A 21,956-nucleotide genomic window follows, 5' to 3' on the forward strand; every position below is an offset into this window, starting at 1 on the left:
TTCCGTTCATGATTTCAACTGTTAAATGTCTCCTACCCCTTCCGTAGCAACTTAGATCACCCTCAGTGTCTGGTTGTGTTCGTGTTGGGTAGTCTTTAGTTTTCTATGTTGTGTCTTGTGTACTATTATTTGTTTGTTTATCTTTTTCGATTTTACCATAGCGTTGTCAGTTTTATTTTTTCGATAAGATCTGAGTTTGGCTGTCCCTCTGGTACCTATCGCCCCCCTTTTACGTTTTCATAAGCCTCATACAGGAGTTCCTATCGTAGTCGTTATGGCTGATTCCATACCTTCATATTTCCTGATAGATAAAAGTTTGTTGATTTTGAAATATTTTCAGGCCTTTTCTTACATAAAGTTTTATTTAATTTGCTGGTTTCGTTTTTTTTTTTTTTTTTTTTATTTGAGTATTTGATAGACTGATGAATCGATTAAATGTGTATTTATTTGCAAACGTCCTAATAGCAAATATTTCATTCATATATATCTAAAAAGTAGAATAAAATGTGCAAACTCTTTAAAACGTCATTTTAAATTTAATTTAAAACAATGTCCAAAATCTGAGATTTACGAATGCAATATCAACTGCTAACCATGTCGTCGGATGTCAAGGTATGCAGATTAAGGCCAAAAATGGTAGTGGTATATTCTGAAACGCCACAGATTATACTGCAGAAAACATTTTAGGGACTACAATTTCAACCACTTATAAAAAACGTAAATGTGGTATGACTGCCTATGAGACATATATCACAAATGTATCAACCAAAGTTAAAATGAAGTAGATGTTAGCAATTATAGAAAATCCTATGACCTTCAACAACAAGAAACACAAATGTCATAATAGACAGCAACTAGTGAGATAGAAACCAAATCTCAAAATAGACAAAACTGAGCTCAAATTATTCCAGACAATTCAATCGTTTAGGTGTAGGTTCCCAGCAACGATAAGGTCAAAACTTATAATTTGGACTACTCAAGCTTTAATAATGACTAATTTATTCATAGCTAATATTCAATGTTATGCATTATATTTTACGCCAAAAGTAATTAATATTATTGATAATCTAGAAGAGGTTCCGATTAGTTACTGTACGTTAAAGCGTGTCTACTTCTTTTACTTTACCGATACTGATAATCATTCTTCTCCAATATAAGCATAGTTTACGACAGAAACCACATACCGGACGTAGCAGTGTATTTATATATCCCCAATAACAAAAAAGATACAAAACTGGAGCAGCTCACAGCTACTGAGAGCTAGTTCAAAGCCAATAACAACTAACATGTAAACATGTATTTAAGAATATGGTCAACTATATTTTTCTTATTCGGCCCTGATCATACGCTGAAAGCGTTAAACACATCCGCTTCGCTGGTTGGAATATATTAGAATAATCGTGTAGGATGATTAAATCGTTCTTTGTACGATAAAACCTTATTACGAACTCCTGTGGGTAGCTGTCCTCTTTAAAGAAGATGTTTGCTCCTCAACTAATTTACTAATTGCAGTTATATTCGTCGTTTGAAGATGGTGGATAGTTGAATTGCCTTTATTCATATTAATTATTGGCAAACGAAATTTTTTGGCATGATCCCTTGTACCTGTAATTTCTGATCCCATCTATTTGATTTATTTTTCGTCATAATTGTGCACGACATATTTTCCATTGAACTTTAAACAACAAACAATTAATCAATTTGTTTAACATGAAATTTACCAACTTTTTTTGTGTATGCTTCAAATTCATTTGGTTACGGGCGTACCTTATGCAGGTTATAGAATTACACCACTCATATATGTATGGAATTTTTTTTCGTTGAAGGAAGAAATATATTCAATTTGATACTTCCAATTATTTTCATTTTGTATACGGGTGATGCATTTTCGACGATCACTTATCTCATAAGCTATCCATCTTTACGGTTTGAACATGGTAAATTATAATAGAGGAATTCAGTATGTAAAGCTATTTATTTTAAAATATGTAATTATGGAAAACAATACAATCGTTATGTGGTCTTTATTTCAATATTAAGACAATCAAGACAGTAAAAAAATAGATTATTATCAAAAATTGACAGCGATTAAAACAATTTTTTGACTTTTAAAGTTCTTCAATGGAAAGGTCTCCTCCTAACGGAACAATACAGTAGATTTGAAATGTCTTGTATTTTCCTAAAAAAAAAATAAAACAAATTATATAAGTTTAAATTGCTGCCTTAGAAATTGTGGAGTCACTAAACTGAGTTATGTTTAAAACGTAACTGAGGCGGTTGAGACAAAGCTTACGCGCTTTCGACGACTTAAGCGTCAACAGTGTTTTTACATTGCGATTAGTTTAGTATGAGCAGACCCGCACATGAAAGGTGAAAGCTATGTGATATCAATATTACAGCACTTAGACATCTCATTTTCATAGAGATTATCTGACGAGTCCCTTTTAATATCATTATGATATTTATGTGTGTATGTGATTTTTTTTCTCAATTTCATCAAAAAAAGCAAAAGTTTTAATAACATTAATGACGAATTGTATTTTGAAATAAGTCATTGTTCAACTATAATTCTAAAGCTTTTCTTGAAAAATCAAATAATTCATTTTAAAGAGCAATACATTGCAAACCGTCAATACGAAAACGTGTAATACTACTTAACGTACATACCGGCATGATAGTGACATTTTTACATGGTTTCGGGATGTCAAAAATAGTGGCATTGCTGATCCCTGCAGTTATTCCTAGATAATTTATAAATGTTACGGTCTGTCCGAATTTTTGATAGGCTGAGACAGGAATACATGATCCCTGCAATACCGTTATGTCAGTTTTCTTCCCATCCATATCGTCATTGTACAGTTCCACAATAAGTTTATTCTGCCCAGCACCAACGAATGTTGTCACTAACTTCTTAGCACTAGCTGTTAATAAAACAGTGATGTTTAAAAGATATTGTAATGATCACTCGATCATTATAGCCAGTAAAATTTTACAGCAATCAAATTAAAACTATAATCAGGTCTATTGTGTATGTTTCGTGATAAGCTGAAATGCAGTCTTAAGTTTAAGCTGTGTTTAGAAATTCCGCCATACCCATATTCGATTCTTCCTGTAAAAGTTCACATGATTTATATTTGATAGGAATCTATACCATTTTCATATTATTAGGTTTTTAATTGACCAAAATTATTACTGTTCTGCATATGTCAAATAACAGTTTTTGTCTGAAGCCGTATTGGAGAGACTTTTCCTCTCTCTCTTTTTTAATAATACTACTTTCCCCCCATGGTCATACTATGACAAGACCTCTAGTTCGAATTGTGTTAGGGTTGAGCCATTTTTGGCGAAGTTATGATACTTTGAATGAGAAAACAAAGCATGGAGATCTGTTTTCTGTACTGTTTCTGAAATGGTGAAATCATTTGATTTTATATTTGTTTAATATTTAAATCGACTTTGAATTTTATGAGTCTGGTCATATTTGTGGCTCTCGGAAGGGTTGAATTGCTTAATAATATCATATGTTCGAGCATTGGTTTTATTCTGTAAAAGTTATAGGATAAGACTTTTTGAAGAATGTTTCAATTTTGTTCCGGTTGAACGATTGAACGATGTGGTCATTAGTTACGACTTGGTGCCTTTTATGTATTTTATATCTAATACTTACAATCTATTTATAAGAATGACTATAATTCAATAGAAGTTGACTTACGACTGGTGCATGTCTGTGGAAATGGCTCTGTTATTGCAGTAGCAATACACTGTCCGGAGACAACAACGTACTGTTTTCCCTAAAAAGAAGAAGATATACATTCAACAATGAATTTCAAACTAATTTTTGTTCCTATTCAATTTTATTTTTTATTGGCGTAATTGTTTGTCAAGAGAAAAAAAACATGTCCACCTACCCTCCAACAAAAGGCAATACTGAACTCAGAGGAAAATTAAGTCACTAATCACATGGCAAAATCAAATGAAAAAACATATAAAAAAACGAATGGACACGAACTGTCATACTTCTGACTTGGTAGAGGCATTTTCAAATGTAGATAAAATATACATACTGTGCTGAAATCTTGAAGAACTTGTTCGTTGTAACTTTTGTCATCAACAGTTATACTACCGGCGACAAATATTTTCTTTGCATTAGCGTCAAACGATATATTTAGTAATGCCTAAAACATATAAGATAGAGCATTAACAATTAGATGATTTTAATATAGTTATAAGAAATAATAAGTAAATGATGGATACACAATAGCACTATTAAAAGCTCTTAACATTTCTACACACACTAAAACTTCTGATAGATTAAGTCTAGACTTCGTAGAGAGGGAATTCAAGGCATTTCCTTTTCTTTTGTTGATTTTGGTATTGATTTTAACAAACTATAACATAATATCGGTAGATAAATCATAACAGGTACTAAGTACTATCTCAATCATCACTACCGTTTACAGCATTAACAAATTATTTCTCCTCCGCAATCTTTTAACCCGTATCAATCAATATGACACTGCATCATATGCATAATCACATGGTGTTAACATTCTTCTTCTTGTAAATTTTAAGTATTTAACCCCATTGCTTTTCTATATATATCAAAGTATCCAATTATTTCCTTTTCTCTAGTAAAATGACCAAAATACTAAACTCCGAGAAAAATTCAAAACAGGAAGTACCTACTCCAATTGTGAAATCAAAAGCACAAACACATCATACAAACTTGGTACAGGCATTATCTCATGTAGAAAATGGTGGATTAAATAATTCAATCATATTTCATTTTACTTATATATTAGAACCCTATAATATATCCTATTCTTAATAGATAAGAACCCTATTATATTTCCTTTTCTTCATATATGTTAGCATCTAATCATTCTATTTTCTTCGTACATAGTACTCTAATATTCTGTTTTCCTTACATTTTAGCACCCCATTGCGTTCTTTTCGTCTTTTTACCTATACAACTGTAAATACCATTATGACTCTGGTTTGTTTATGAAGTTATTACAGTTTAATCAGACAAGGTGTATAATGCATAACAATTAAGACAATAAATTACAAACCTCAATGCTGCTTGGTTTTCCATCTTTAATTTGTCCCATTGCTAAGCCTTGTAATCCCTCCCACTGACTAGGGATACAGCAACCAAATACCAATGGTACCAAAACAAACAAAGAAATAATATATGAAATCATCTTGGCAATAGTTAGAATATGTTTATGACAAGACGCACTTTTAGCTGACCTTTATAGTGTACATGTTATCAGTTTAGGAAATTTGATCACACTTCACACTTATGATATTGCGACATTTCAAATACAACATTTATTTATAGAACCTCATACAGTTACTGAACTTCATATTTTGAAATATCAGTGAAATATTAGAGTGAATGTTGCAATTCCTATAAATGTTAAACTACGTAAACATGCACTAACTGTGAGTTTGTTTTTGGTGTTGGTGTTTCTCGATTATATTTTTCCTTGGGCAGTGTTTTCGTCCAGACTGTTGCGTCTGTTGTATATGATGTGGTCATTTACATCGATCCTTTGATTCTACATCTTACTGTTTGAAGTTATCTATTTGACAAAAGATTTTCTGATGTTTCTAGGTAATAAATGTACTTTCAAAACATGAACTGACAGTACGAATCTACAAAATGTATGCTTTATACACTCATTGCAGTTTGGTTTTTTTTTTTTTTTGTTGATCACCCTTTAATTTTACGTAGTGTTTTCAGGATTGTTTTTCGTCGGTTTTTTTTTTTTTTTTTTGTAACAGGTAAAGAACCAACACTTGATTCTGATGAGGGGACAAGCAGTTTTGCAATTGAGTACTGGTTGTATGATTTAAAAAAAAATGAAGGGCCAATAAAGCAAAAGGAGTTATATTTATATGTTTCAGCTTAACATGTTTAACTAGACTTTTCTGATTTGAACCTTTAAACAAGTTTATATGGAAGGTATTGCAGTGTCTGGTACATGATAATAGTGTAGTAAGCTTACCCTTTTCGACATACATCAATTGATAGCATTGCCTTTCGAAGAAATATACTTCATAACTAAGGCCGTTAGTTTTCTCGCTTGAATTGTTTTACATTGTCATTTCGGGGCATTTTATAGCGGACCGTGTGGTATGGGTTTGTTCATTTTTTAAGTCCTTATGGTGACCTATAGTGTCTGTTTCTGTGTCAGTTTGGTCATTTCATTAGTCTATACAATTTCACGATTTTGACGGTAATTGTAACTCGTTGTACTAATTGAAATATGAACAGACATCACGTGACTGGTTTGTTTATTTACCTAAGATCACCCTTGTTTATATACTTTATGGCAATTATGTTTTAAATTATAATTTTTATACCATTTCGTATTTATTGTCATATTTGTTATCCTATGAATAATCCAATTTTGATTTATTGTGATTTAATATTCATGTATTATGATAACTTTTTAATTAAACAAAGTCGGAGATGTTATTGCTTATTATCTTGGATAAATATTAACTCTGGGAATTTCTTTTTTTTTTTTTTTTTTTTCTTTATGAATTCAGGGGTTTTAACATACATAAAACCTTAAACTGTCATCTTCTGATTGTGATTATATTCTAGAATACAACCAATATTTCAATATAGTAAGTAACCTTGAATATTGACAGAAATATACCTGTTCTTTCTTTCAAAGATAGTTTACCTCTGACGTGAACACTGGGATATTGTCACCATTTAGAGATCAAGGAATACTGACTTTCCGGAAACATGTTTAGTGTGGTTTTTTTTTATATATGTGTGTGCGTAATTATCCACCTAGAGTTCACTGAAATTATTACTGTGGTTATATATAAAAAAAAATTTCAAGTCATAAAGCTGAAATTGATTGCTACATGTAAGAAGATTTATTGCCAGTAAAGTACAGCAGTCGATACTTTCGGAACTGTTGTTTGGTCGTGGTTTTTTTATTTTTTTTTTCGCCATTTTTTACAGATAAGGAACGAACATTTGAATCTAAAGAATGGCAAAGCATTTTCAGCAATTAGGTACTTTTCTTATAGCTGAAATGATTGCTACATGTAAGAAGATTTATTGACTGTAAAGTACAGCAGTCGATATTAGAATATATGACGTTGATATTACAGATTCGGTACTTTTACGGTAATTTGTATCTGCTTTTTTGAACTGAAAAAAGGAAAATCACAGAAAAATACTGAACTCAAAGGAAAATTCAATACGAAAGTCCCTTATCAAATGATAAAGCACATCAAACGATTGGACAACAACTTTCATATTCCTGACTTGGAACAGGCATTTTCTCATGTAGAAAATGGTGGATTGTACCTGGTTTTATAGCGCTAAACACCTCACTTGTATGACAGTCGAATCAAATTCCATTATATTTACAACGATGCGTGAACAAAACTGACATAATGGGTAAAATTGTCAAAACAATGGTACAGGAGTCATCACTGTGTCACAATCTCAATTAGATAAAAAAAAAATATTGAAGAAAGAACCACAAACAGCATCCATCATAGTTAACAACTACATTCATTGCTTACTGATATTATGTATTTTAAATCAGCCTATGAAGGATTAAAATATTTGAAGTCCTGTGATTGTATTCACAACAAATTAAGTGTAAAGTCGCGTGTTTGACATCAGAATGTAAACGTCACACTGGAAGAGATATAAAATAATTGTGTCCTTCAAAGTATTTTCAAAAACATAATTTTACATGGGAATTGTGGTTTAAAGGGTTGAAAAATCAAAAGTTTTGTTAGAACTTATTTCAGAAAAAGACCGAGATTTAGAATTAGCCAGAAGTTCTTAAAAAATATTAAGAATCCACATATGATTAATTCCACCACGCTAAAATAATCTTGTTGTTCAAATTATTTTCAAAATTATAAAACAATATAGAACAATAACACAATGGCATTATAATAGAACAATAACATAATGACATATAATAGAACAATAACATAATGACATATATTAGAACAATAACATAATGAAATATAATAGAACATTAACATAATGGCATTATAATAGAACATTAACATGATGGCATTATAATAGAACAATAACATAATGGCGTTATAATAGAACAATAACATAATGGCGGGATCTTTTAAAGGACAGAGACGCGTCATATGTACCAAAGAAACACAAAAGCGACACGTACAAAACACATTTAATTTAGCAAACATGAAAGATAATACAAACCGCTTATTGAAATCGTATAATAATGTGTATTTGTTGGTTCGTCCTTATCATACATGCATGTTATATGGTCTACACCAAGTCTGAAAATTTGTAAGAAAATTTAATACATTATATCGTATGTTTTGTTTTTTATTTTTTATATGAGGAGAATTTGATGTCAACTGCAGATTTATCTTGATCTCTAAAATTTCTTCCCGATTTCAATTTTTTTTAAAGACGTATCTCTATATAAAGTCATATGTTTCGATACCATGCAAATATTATTTTTAACACTTACAAACCTGTTCATGGCAATTTCTTTGTTATTCAAAGAATAATTATATTTTAAGTTACCTGGACGATCCTATTTAACAACGGATGACTATTGTTTACTTATTAATATAATTGAATTTTCTTTTTTATAGTGTTGTTTCATTAATGATTGCACAAAATAAGCGTAAACATTGAGTTTCACGAATCTTCAAACATAGATTGCTTTTACATGTAGGGTAGCGTGCCCGAAAGATAATTCAAGAAAAGTTCAGACACAAAACATTCTTTAAATATGTTTTTTCTATTATATAAAATCCAAATTTGTAGTAAAAATTTAAGCAGGCTAAAAAGAAAGTGAAGGATAAATTTTCTACATCACAAATATATTTGTGTAACCAAATTTAGAACTATGCTGCTACATAATCATTTTAATCGAACTCATTTTCATGTTCATTATGAATTCGACAATTGACATCACTATTAACTACTGCTTCCGAAGTTCGTTTAGTACTCTGTCCATCCAGCAAATACGCTACCTCGTCAACTTACTTCACAGTAGCAAGATGTATCGCGCACACTTAATTTACTCATATACTCAGTTCGTATAGCAAGCAGCTTCATAGTACCTGGAACTGCTTTTGAGACCTTACGAGCAAAGTATATGGCGGCGTAATAATAATGTTCACCAGAACAGAAACTATACGAAATTACTTTCTCATTCTAAATGTCCCTTTGGAAAAAGTCTCTTGCAACCTATATCGATATCGTGCCTTCTTTTACTGCCTCTCAAGCAGTTTTTTTTTTGGGGGGGGGTGTCAATGGATTTCATCGCAAGAACATTTCCCGTGTCCAACTTTAAATAATTCCAACTTGCATGTATGCCGTAAAAGGAGTAGTGATTGGTCATTAAAGTGAAGAAAAACAATATCGTTCACAGTTTTAAGATAAAGGACTATCAGTCCAGTAGTGAATATATGTGCAATTTCTAAAAAGTTTCTATTAAAATTGTAATCTGTTTAGGTATAATTATCAATACAGCAGTACAATTTGGTAGTTTAAATCAGAAACAATAATGTATCTATTGTGGATCTATTCGTTATCTATGTTGTTTTCCAATACGCTGATTGGATTTCCTCCGTTGTTGACACAGGAAGTGTTTTCTGCAAAATTCATTTGAACGATAGCATGGTCGGCTCGTGAATTTCGTTTTAGGCTATTTTGAGTAGTGTACTGAGCAAAGAAATCTTTCTGTGTGCTGTAAAAAAATATTGAAATATAGAATGATGAACGAGTTGAAATTATTCAATGACATTTTGCTTTGATCAACTTTCATTATTATCATGCATTCTACATGTTCTACTTCAACTCGTGTTCTTTGCCGAAATTCAACTTCTTTTTGTTTTCTAATTTACTTATTTTCTCTGTGAAGTGATTTACTGTTGCAGTCCTTTTTTTCTTATTCATGATTTGGAGAATTATCTATAATAGCTACGGTGGCCAAGTGGTCTAAGTAGTTACTACTGTAATCACTAGCCAGTCAACACTCGGGTTATGAGTTCGAACCCCGCTCGTATGGGTACACTGGACTCCAATCTTATTTGAATAGTATTGTCAGTTTTCCTATCGAAGATCGGTGGTTTTCTCCGGGCACTCCGACTTCCTCCACCAATAAAAACTGGCCGCCACGAAATAGCCGAAATGTGGTGCTTCCAAATTGAGTTAAAAACCCAAAATCAAATAAAAAATAAAAAATAAAATAGCTATGGATCTCAAACATTTTATAATGGAATAAGGAGACGTATCAAAAGCAATATAGTATAATAATTGTTCCTATATTTCATTTTTGCATGTATGAACGATGCTAAGTGGGAGAAATTACCCCAAAATTCAGTCGAAACTACTTTAGATTTTAAACAACATTATTATGAGTAAAATCAAAGTACAAAAAACAAACCGAGTACAGAGCATCCCTTATTATGTGCCTTTCACTGTCAAGTTTGTCTACGATGTCCTGCAGATTCGGATAAGACATTTAAAGTGGAAATTTGCAAACTTTAAGTTGTTTCAAATTTTGCATCAGGATAAACAAAAGGACATTTTTATTTTAAATCTTTCAATATTTGATTTAAATATCAGGTTTTAATAGATTTTAAGGAAAATCATAAAAATTTCAATTTACCTCCAACACTGCACATATTTTCAAATACACGACTGGTATGTTATAAGAAAAAAAGTAAAATAGCAAAACTACAGAATACGGAGGAAAATTCAAAACATTACGTCCATAATCCGACGGCAAAATCAAAATCTGAAACATATCAAACGATTTGATAACAACTGTCATATTCCCGACTTGGTATAGACATTTTCTTATGCAGGAGTTTACCGAGAGAGGGATTCAACATATTTATCATCTTTATATTAGATATAAGCATAGTGGCAAATTTTCAAGAAAACTTTACTTGAGAGTCTAAATGAATAATACTTAAGCAATTCCGTACGCGAATTTACCCCGGTTATAAATGACGTCAACATTTAATCAATTTCGCTTTGTTTGGATTCATCTCAAAACAAAATGTGATGTTATACATCTGATCTTCCCCTGGGAATGCTCGCACATATGTATGACTGAGAACTTAATCAAACAAAGCTTTGTCATATAAATTATAATCATCGTATGTATATACTATAATCTTTGGTCATGCAAATCAAGAATTGAGCCTAATCTTTCAAACACATGGGTTCGGTTTTAACTTTATTAAGGATTATGTAAGACGTGATGATGTTTCTTTTGTTGCCCATAAATCAAACTGGTTATCGTTTTGTCATTTCCGTTATAAAAAAAGATGAAGAGATATTACGCGATATGCGTATGCTATGTGTAATTTCCCTGAGTCTGTTTCGAGCGACGGTTTCATTCAAATGTACGTTGCAGTTCATACTGGCATCCTCTTCCCATTCTCCGCCTTACCAATGTCAATTCTTTATTAAAATACCGAAAATGTAAAGCTTCTATTTAATTTCAAAGAATGAAAAACAATATACTTTTTCTTTTTGTTTTGTAACTAACCAAGGTAAGCTCGTACACGGAAGTTATATATTTTTCCGCAAAATTCACATTTACATGTAATACATTATGAAGTAAATAACAGGTAGCAATAATCTGCTAAAACAAGTAACTCTATTAAACATGTTAAATTCTAACAAGCACTGTGCCATAACACAATATAATGTTACGAGGTCAACTGTTGATCGGAAAAGATATGATATAGACAATATTAGGAGTATATACATTATGCAAAAGGGTAACGATAAATTATGTTTAAATCAGAATTTATATTTGTTTTTTTCCTTATTTAAAGATAATTGTATAGTAGTTTAGATGACAAATAAACTTATTTCAAAATAAAGTCAATCATACATATCTTCATATATATATATTTACTGCGCACTCTTTACGGATCAACATTTGCTTTTCTTACCGTGCATGGTTCGTGTTTTTTCTTATTTATTTTGATCACGCAATTTTTTAGCCTCTTACGAAAATCATTTAAGGGAAATGTGAATTTGAGAAAACCAAAACGCGGGAACAATGAATCCATATTGAGCACACCGATATATGACGTCAATCTTTTAATGTTATTATCAATGTCATTCTGTCTGAACATCTAAAGAAACACCTGATCCTCTCAAGAGAAATAAACAACAAACTCCAAACTAATGTATTTATATACAAACCGTTAATCTGAATTCTCATATTTAAAATGATTGTGATCTTTCGTTTGTCGTGACCTCTTATTCTAATTATAGTGCTAAGTGTAGTTTGATATTGTATACCATGCACGCGTCTGTTCAATAACTGTAACAAGTCATTATCTTAAAAATGATAATATAGAACATTTAGTACCTTATTCATGTATTAAATTCTGTTGACCGTGATTTTATTTTACGATTTACTATAAACGCACAAAGATAAGGTAGAATTGCCAATAAGACAACAACCTTCCATTAGAGACCAAATGGCGAAAAAGAAAACAACTTTTATTTAACTACATGTATATGTAACCGTACGGCCTTCATCCGTGTTCATATGAAAATAATGAGATGCTGAGATGAGAAACTTTCTATGAAAATACAAATGATATGCACATGAATATGCCTGTCCCAAGTCAGGCGCCTGTAATTCAATGGTTATCGTTTGTTATTTTGTTATATATTTGCTTTTCGTTCATTTTTTGTACATAAATAAGACCGTTAGATTTCTCGTTTGAATTGTTTTACATTGTCATATCGGGACCTTTTATAGCTGATTATGCGGTATAGGCTTTGCTCATTGTTGAAAGCCGTACGGTGACCTAAAGATGTTAATTTCTGTGTCATTGTAGTCTCTTGTGGAGAGTTGGCAATCATACCACATCTTTTTATGTTATATGTAAGCAAATAAAGACCAAAAAACCATAACTATAAAAGGCATCAACATATAAAAAATAAGAAGATGAGAAAACTAACAGCCTTATTGAAAGCGAAATAACTTACATGCTCCTGATTCCTTAAAGAATATGGCAGTGTTAAACATTTTTGTAGGGGACAACCCTCCCCTTGCCTCTAGCAATAGAGGGACATAACAACATATACACAAACTACAAAGGGGTTGAAAAAGGCTTCACACAAGAGATCGATACGAATTAGGACGGACGTCGATGTGGCTGGGTATTTATACATCCCTCACAACAAAGCAGACACAGAGCACACATCTGAGAGTATTTGAACTATTTTATTTTATTTATTTTTGTTCTTTTAGTGCTCTTTTAAAACATCTTATCGAATTTATCTTTTCTTTCAATTTGTTTATTTATTTAATCAAAAAAGGTAGAACCGCAATTTATGGTATGCTTAACTCTAATATGTAAGAGTATTAAGCATTTAAACAGAGCCCGTATATACATTTGACATTAAGAAATACGAATATGATATATGAGTTAAGCAATCTATACCTGGCCTTGCGGTCATAAAACTTTCAAGTTAGTTTTTTGTACTTGTACTCGAAAATCAACCAATCAAAATACTGGATTTCATGTTTCGAGCATGATTTTTGTGCTCCGAGAACTGAGCAAAGTTTTATGACTTCAACCCCAGAGGGTACAACAACCTTAGCTTTTCTAAAGTAATCATATCAGTATAACACTATATAAGTAGATTACAAACTTATTGTATATTGATAACACATCAATACTGATGCCATTTGTGTTGCTTTATTTGTCTCATACATTACATCAAAACCAATTTTTTAACCGTTTTTATCATTGTTGAAAAATAAACGTTTGCATATAGATATAGGAAGAAGTGGTATGAGTGCTAATGAGACAAATCTCCATCCAATGCAAGTCACAGTTAATAGAAAAAAACCATTATAGGTAAAAAAAAATAAAAAACAGTCTTAAACACCGAATAGCACGCTATAAAGACAAAGGGCTCTATACTTAGTTCTTTAGCTAGTTTTCAAAAGAGCTCTTAGTTAAGGATATAAACATCCAAAACAGATATAAAATCATATTTAATGTAACACTAGATGCTTTTGTTTTAAAAAAAAACATGTTTATTTACATTACAAAGAGTCCGATATTTCTGGTTAAAATTAAGGCATATTTTCGCATTTTATAAAAAAAAAATCGTTATTCAATTACCCATTATGCAATGTTTAAACTATTATTTTATATCGTCTTAAATACGAATTATTTAATAAAACATATGTATGTGTAAATACTGGTGAATAACCGGAAATCATCACATTGCGGTCTTTGATTCAGTATACAACATGTGCAATGTACTCACACATAAGCATTATCAATTTGCAACTGAAAAAAACATTAAATTGTCGATTTATGTTGTTTTTTGTGAGAAAAATTATTTTATAATGTGAATGTGTGACGACATATTTATGAAAAAAATACAAACTAAGGTCAAATATTTCGGAAAAGGTGCACATTTCGGAAAAGGTAAACAATAAAGGTATGCTTGATAACATTTTGTGTTTAAGCTATGTGGTGATTGAGTTAAGATTGTTAAGTCATTCAATCGACAAACATCACTTTGAACGAAAGTCAAATCGTCAGTTGTGGGATTTGGTCAGACTTTTTACTTTCTAAGGTTTCTTAGAGATAAAAAAAATGGCAATGTTTGTTTAAGTTTAAATAAAGATTACGTTACACATTGGTTGTTAAATGCACATGGCAGAGTTTCAATATCCTTAAAATGTCGAGATTTAATAGGAATTTTAACCCCTGAAACATCTGCACAAAAAGAACTATGAAAAACTCGAATGAAGCGAGATAAAACTGATGTTTTGATATTATTTCAGACACTGTAAAGCTGGACAAATCCATTTTGAACATCTGAGCAGTTATATGGCTTGTCCTCGGGTTCTGTTGCTCCTTCGGAATTAATATGCTACCATCTAAACTCGTATGAAAAGGAAAAAATTGCGTCAGACATTTTTATTACTGAACGGCTTAATCAAAAGTCAACCGATTTCTTCAAACCAATCAAATGAAAATCATTGCTTACATTATTAGGAAATAGAAGGCAAGCAGTTAATGGCTGATAAGAACAACAACACATTGAAAGCAGATAAAAATAAATTGTGGCGGCTGGTTGTCATAGCCAAGGCAAGACAGTTGGTTATGCGAGAGGTTCTTTGGTTTGAATTAGGTCCTCTTTCATGGTCTCTTGCAAAATTTGATGGTACACATGTAAATAAAAATAAATCTGTCCTGGGTGGACTTTTAGAATAGGGCCATTCCTGAGAAAAGCATGTGGATGTTTGATGGCATGACAGTCATTCAATTCCTTACTAGTGTACCAACAACTTTTTCTGAGTTGGCAATTGTTGTTTTAAAAAACATACTTTTAGTTTCAAAAAAAGCTCCCCGCATTGATTTTGTCACTGATCAATATCCCCTTATAACCATAAAAAATAGAACGGCAGATCCTTGGGAGGGCAATCATTCCGATAAGTTCTAGGCCATCACAATCGTGTCCTTGGCAATGGAAGAAATGTTTGTCAGTTGGGAGAAACAAAGTTGCTCTAGTTGAATTCTTTGTGTCGTAATAGAGTAAACAATCCTATTGATTACACTTGAAGCTATTGATTAATTTGTATCACATGGAAGTATGTGCCACAAAATATATGTTGAAAATTAAATAGTGTAGAATGCTCGGAGCTTAAAGGCAAACACGAAAAAGCCGACAAAAAGATGTTTCTTCATGCAAAAACAGCAGCTGTAAAAAGGTTACGATTCCATTGTTATAAAATTGTCTGACACTGAAGTATTGGCCTGCTATTTTCACAGTTGCAATTGCATAATATTGTTAGTCTGACAGGTACATCTTCCAAATACAGATTATCTAGAGTGCAAATTTTGAGAGAAGGTTTGTGGAACACTGCCAGTATTTCACGCCAATACTGGTTGTAATTCAGTAAGTGTTTTTTTTTTTTTTTCTGGAAAAGGAAAAAGCAAAGCATGCGGCTTTTTGATACGTTCTGTGGAGTTTTCAGAAGGTCTATCCCGTCTTGGTGTAACCTTTGAAGAGGTAGGCGAAGAGATGTCAAAACATTCGAGAGGTTTATGTGTTCTATATAAGGCTACGAAATTAATAACATCGATGAAATAAGATTCAGAACTATTTGAAATGCAAAAAAACATTCATTGTCATCTTCTGTCCCTAACAAAAGATGCAATGTTAAAGCACATGAAACAAGCCAACTTTCAGGTGAAGATTTGGAAACCTGTACTTGAACACAACACTGGTCCGTCGCCAAACAACTATGGATGGATTGTATAGATCGATTTTATCAGTATTAATTTACTAGACCAACCACCAGCGTAAGATGCTTTATTTGATCCTGATAAACTGTTCATGTAAAGCTGGTTGTGCCAACAAAAGATGTGCATATGTTTGACAAGATTTATCCTCAACAGATTGTGTAATTGCTCGAAAGCTTGTAGCTATAAGGATTATCAAATCGTTGATATTGCTAACGATGACGACGAAGATGATTGAGAGGACGGTGATGATAATGCAGTAGATGCAGATGACCAATTGCAAACTGTTGATGATTCTATGGATTGACATTTTTCGTGACCTTAAAATGTGGGGATTTTGTTGTTTAAAAAAACATCATAGATCTAGAAACCCTGACAGTTTTGTGTGTTTTAATATGTGAGTTATTTCATGAATGTGATGTATGAATACGAGACAGAATCGTGCATTTCTTGTTGCTCATGTTTGTGTTTGTCGTTGATGTTTTTGTTTTTCTTTCCTTTAAATGTTTTTAGTTACTTGATGCTCTATGTTTCAATGTAAAACATATACCATTTTATCAAGAAAACTACTACGTATGCTTTTTTTCATTCAAAATCATGAACTTTGGAAATTACCCTCCCCTTTTTTTCTCGGTCCTCTACGATTTACAAATGAAATGGCCTGCTTTTTAAAAAGATATGATACGGTCCATGTAATAAAAAAATAGTACTAGAATATTCTTCAGACATTACTCTTAATTTTTATACAAAAAAATATTGCCTTACCCTGGGGTGTAACACAGAACTGAAATATTACCCTACCAGCTGATGGACTAACTTTCTTAACTCTACTTCATTTGAACTCTGGTATATAGTTTTCCGATTAGAAATCACATCACATCACATTGTTTTTAATAAGCTCTTAAATTACTTAAAAATTGATATCACAATCTGTAAACATCGGTAAAACATTTAAAAAAAATTTTTGTCATATATTTTATTTGAAACATATACTAAGATTAGGTTGCAAAAATATTTACCTCAAACTGGATTTACTTCTCTTTCTGACAATCCAAGATTTAGTTCTATTATATTTTGTTTTGTGCCCATTTTGGCAGTGTTGCTTATTTTGTTTATTTATTTGTTTTGTATAATACGGCATATTGACCCAAAATGTCCCGGCGTTTGGATTTTTACATAGGTCTATTAAAACGGACGTCGATTAGAGAAGTTAAAAATTGGACATCCATTAAAGGGTAATACAATTGGCCATCAATTTGGAATCTTATTGTATCGTGAGGTCAGATTTGACGTCGATTAGAGACCGGACGTCGATCTGAGTCTAACATATGCATGATATGTATGTAATGTTTTAATCTCATCTTTGAAGAAGAATGATAATTTATTTGATTCATTCAATTATTTTCCTTTGTGATACGGTTAATGAACTTTCGACGTTCACTTATCTCATGAACTCTCTCCTCTTTGAACATGGAAATTAATACAGAGATATTAAGTACTATGTAAAGTTATCATTACACTTAGTTGAATAAAATGTAATTATTGAAAACAATCTAACCGTTATGTAGTATTTATTTTATTACATTAAGACAATCAAGACAGTAAAAAAATAGATTATTATCAAAATTTGACAGCGATTAAACATATTTGCTGACTTTTCAATTTCTTCAATGGAAAGGTTCCCCCTTAACGGAACAAAACAGCAGATTTGAATTGTCTGATATTTTCCTGAAATAATAAAACAAATCGTATAAGTTTAGAATTTTGTCTTAGAAATTTTGAAATCACTAAACTGAGTTGTGGTTAAAACGTAACTGTGGAGGCGTAGACGAAGCTAATCGCGATATTTTCCGACGGCTTCGGCGTCAACACAGTCTTGAAGTTTGTGAGTAGTTCAGTTTAAGGAGAAACGCATATGATTGGAGAATGCTATGTGTGGGTAGTATTATAGCATTTGCAAATCTCATTTATTCGACCAGTCCCTTTGGATATAAGTTTAATATTCATGTGCATGTATGTTTGAAAAATATTTGTTTTCAAATTTCAACCCTTTAAAAAGCAATTGTTTGAATAACATTTACGATAATTTGTATCTAAAAAAACATCTATCAATTATATTTTATATACTTTTCTGATCACTTCAATTTTCTTAATAAAATTCATGATCAAACCGGTGAACTCATTTTCAAAAAACAACAAAACATTGCAAACCGTGAATACGAAAACGCGTAATACTACTGAACGTACATACCGGCATGATAGTGGCGTTTTTACATGGTTTCGGGATGGCAAAAATAGTGGCATTGCTGATTCCTGCAGTTATTCCTAGATAATTTATAAATGTTACGGTCTGTTCTGATTTCTGGTAGGCCGAGACAGGAATACATGATCCCTGCAATACCGTAATATCAGTTTTCTTCCCATCCATATCGTCATTATACAGTTCTACGATGAGTTTATTCTGTCCAGCACCAACAAATGTTGTCGCCAACTCCTTAGTACTAGCTGTAAAATACGGATAAGAAACCCAGGAGATATTGTCAACAACTTAAAATTTAATACGATGCTTTGATTATAGGCTCGATCATTATAGACAGTAAAACTTTGCAGCAATCAAATTAAAATTATAATCAGGTCTATTGTTTATTTACCATGACAAGTTGAATCATCTGAAGTCTTTTGATAGCATCGTGTTTAGAATTACCCCATCCCCCTTTTTCTTTCTTGAAAATTCTACATAATTTACATTATTATCAAATTTACAATGACGTCGTATTATTAGGGGTTTAATTGACCATAATGATTTTGTTCCTGTCAAAGCACAGGTTTTATCAGACGTATATTGGAGAGACACATTCTCCTTGTTTTGTTTTTTTTTTAGATTACTCCTTTTATTCCATAGTCGATATACAATAAGAAGTCCTCGAATTTGAATTTTTTTGACGACATTATGACCGTTTTAATAATAAAAAAGGCATGGAGATCTGTGTTCTGTACCTTTTCTGTAATGGTGAAATCTGATTTGATTTTTGAAAGTTTATTTCTGGCCGATGTTGTAGCTTTTGGTAGAAGTAAATTGCTTAATAATATCAGATGTTCGAAGATTGGTTTTATACTGTAACATTTATAGTAAACCCCTAGTTTTTTTTTGTGGGGTTCCTGTTGCTTATTCTTTAGTTTTCTGTGTTGTGTCATGTGTTCTATTGTTTGTCGGTTTGTCTTTTTTTTCATTTTGAGTCATGGCGTTGTCAGTTTATTTTCAATTTATGAGTTTGACTGTCCATCTGGTGTCTTTCGTCCCTCTTTTATAGGATAAGACTTTTTGAAGAATGTTTTACTTTTGTTCCTGTTGAACGATTGAACGATGTGGTCATCACTAAAGATGAGGGGTATTTATATGTATTTTATATCTAATACTAACATAATCTCTTTTTAAGAATGACTATAATTCAATCGAAGTTGACTTACGACTTGTGCATGTCTGTGGAAATGGTTCTGTTATTGCAGTAGCAATACACATGCCGGAGACAACAACGTACTATTTTCCCTAAAAAGAAATAACAGAACAGGTTGACAAACAGATCTCTATACATAGTTAGTCTTTAAAATATACGCATTGTTGATTGTGATACTATGAATTTAAGAGAAGATGAAAAATAGTTGTGAAAATGGCCGTCGAGTTCAATAAAGATTGATGACTAATATGGTTTTAACATCTTATCTCATCTTTTCTTAGGGGGAAGGGGGTATTTTCTCTAAGAAAGAAAAGTGAACACTTAGTTTCAAAACATACAAACTATACAAAACATTATATTTAGATTAGTTTTTAAACAGAGAAATATAACCCATGTCTACCTCTCTTCCCTTAAAAAACAAATGAGTCGCTTCCATTCTTTTCCTAATAATTACAAATAAAAAGTTCGTACTGTGCTGAAATCCTGAAGAACTTGTTCGTCGTAGCTTTTGTCATCAACAGTTATACTACCGGCGACAAATATTTTCTTTGCAGTAGCTTCAAACGATATATTTAGTAAGGCCTGAAAAATATAAGATAAAACATTAACATATTAGATGATTTTGGTACAGACAGTAAAATAATTAGTTTATGATGGATGTACAAAGCGATAATAATGGAAAAAAGAAATACCTAAACTAAACATCAACTCCTACAAAAACAACAACTTCTGATAGATTAGGTCTAGACCTCCGAAGAGAATTCTAGGCATTTCCGAACATACTATCGGAAGAATCATTACATGTATTAATTTTAAAGAACTATCTAAGTAATAAATACAGACTTTCAAGTTGAAACGTTATTTCTATCCTGTAATTTTTTACCCGTATCAATCAGTATATGACACTGGCTCACTGCATCATCCGTTTAATCACATACATGCAGAGGGTCTTCATCTCTCTCAATTATTAATTAGTACCTCATCATTTTATTTTTTATATATAGAAGAACCCTTTTATTTCCTTTTCGTTATATATTAGAACCCTATTGTATTTCTTATTCTTTTTACATTAGCTTCTCATCGTTCTATTTTTCTTTATACATAGCACCCAGATATTTTGTTTTTTATATATGTTGTAATTGATGAATATAAAACAGTTAAATCAGACAAGGTGTATAATGTAGAACATAAAGACAATAAATGACCAACCTCAATGCTGCTTGGTTTTCCATCTTTATTTGTCCCATTGCTAAACCCTGTAGTCCTTCCCATTGACTAGGGATACAACAACTTAATACCAATGGCACCAAAACAAATAAAGAAATATCGCATGAAATCATCTTGACAAGAGTTAGAATATTGAAGAAGTACTTTAAGCCGACCTTTATAGTGTACATGTGTAGTGTCTTATCAGTTTTGGAACTTTGATCACATTCCACACTTGTGATATTGCGAAATTTCAAATACAACATTTATTTATACATGTTATAGAAATTCATACAGTTACTGATCTTCATATTTGGAAATACTAGTGAGAATGCTGCAATTCAAATAAATGTTAAACTACGTAAACTCCCGGAACACATTCACTAACTGCGACTTTGTTTTTTTTTGTTTTTTTTTTTGTGTTGGTGTTTCTCAATTATATATTTTCTTTTTGCAGTGTTCACTAGACAGTTGTTTGATATTGTGTCTTTTTTCTGTTGTGTATGGTGTGGTCTTTTACCTTTTTTTTGTTTCCTTTGATTCTACAGCTCTCTTTTCAACAAAAAATTGTTGATGTTCATATATCATGAATGTGTTTTCTTTTCTAAAATACACTGACAAAGGTACGCATGTGCATGATTAAATGCTAAGTATTCTTCAAGAACACATGCACTTACTGCCGTTTTTGTAGCTCAACCTATATTTTTACAAATTGATTTCAGGACTGTTGTATGTCGTTTTTCCATTATTTTGCTTTTTAACAGGTACGAAATCAACATTTGATTATGCGGAGGGAACATTAAGTTTTAGCAACTGAGTACTACATGTAGTAGTCTAGTTCTAAAAAGATGAATGGCGAATAAAGCAAAGTATTTTTTTTTTAGATTTCTGCTTCACATGTTCAACTAGACTTTTCTGTTTTTACCCTCTACCCTGATCGAAAGCAGGAAAAAAACAGTAAAGTCTAGCAGTATGTGCTCCAATAGAATA

At 31.7% G+C, this 21,956-nt stretch overlaps 1 protein-coding gene across 2 annotated transcripts; it reads right to left on the reverse strand.

Moving 5' to 3' along the window:
- Positions 1-1,956: 1,956 nt before the first annotated feature.
- LOC143076453 (uncharacterized) lies at positions 1,957-21,107 on the reverse strand. Of its 2 annotated transcripts, none has more exons than XM_076252232.1 (5): positions 20,970-21,107; positions 20,232-20,342; positions 3,713-3,791; positions 2,668-2,921; positions 1,957-2,179 (listed from the first exon to the last, which is right to left on the reverse strand). In XM_076252232.1, exons 1-5 carry the CDS (start codon positions 21,030-21,032, stop codon positions 2,138-2,140), a joined length of 549 nt encoding a protein of 182 aa, XP_076108347.1. In that variant the 5' UTR covers positions 21,033-21,107; the 3' UTR covers positions 1,957-2,137. The 2 variants fall into 2 exon arrangements, with proteins under 2 accessions (XP_076108347.1, XP_076108346.1); XM_076252231.1 differs by lacking the exons at positions 20,232-20,342; positions 20,970-21,107 and adding exons at positions 4,065-4,175; positions 5,073-5,259.
- Positions 21,108-21,956: the final 849 nt, after the last annotated feature.

This window comes from Mytilus galloprovincialis, chromosome 5 (genome assembly GCF_965363235.1).
Source record: "Mytilus galloprovincialis chromosome 5, xbMytGall1.hap1.1, whole genome shotgun sequence".
Lineage (NCBI taxonomy): Eukaryota > Metazoa > Mollusca > Bivalvia > Mytilida > Mytilidae > Mytilus > Mytilus galloprovincialis.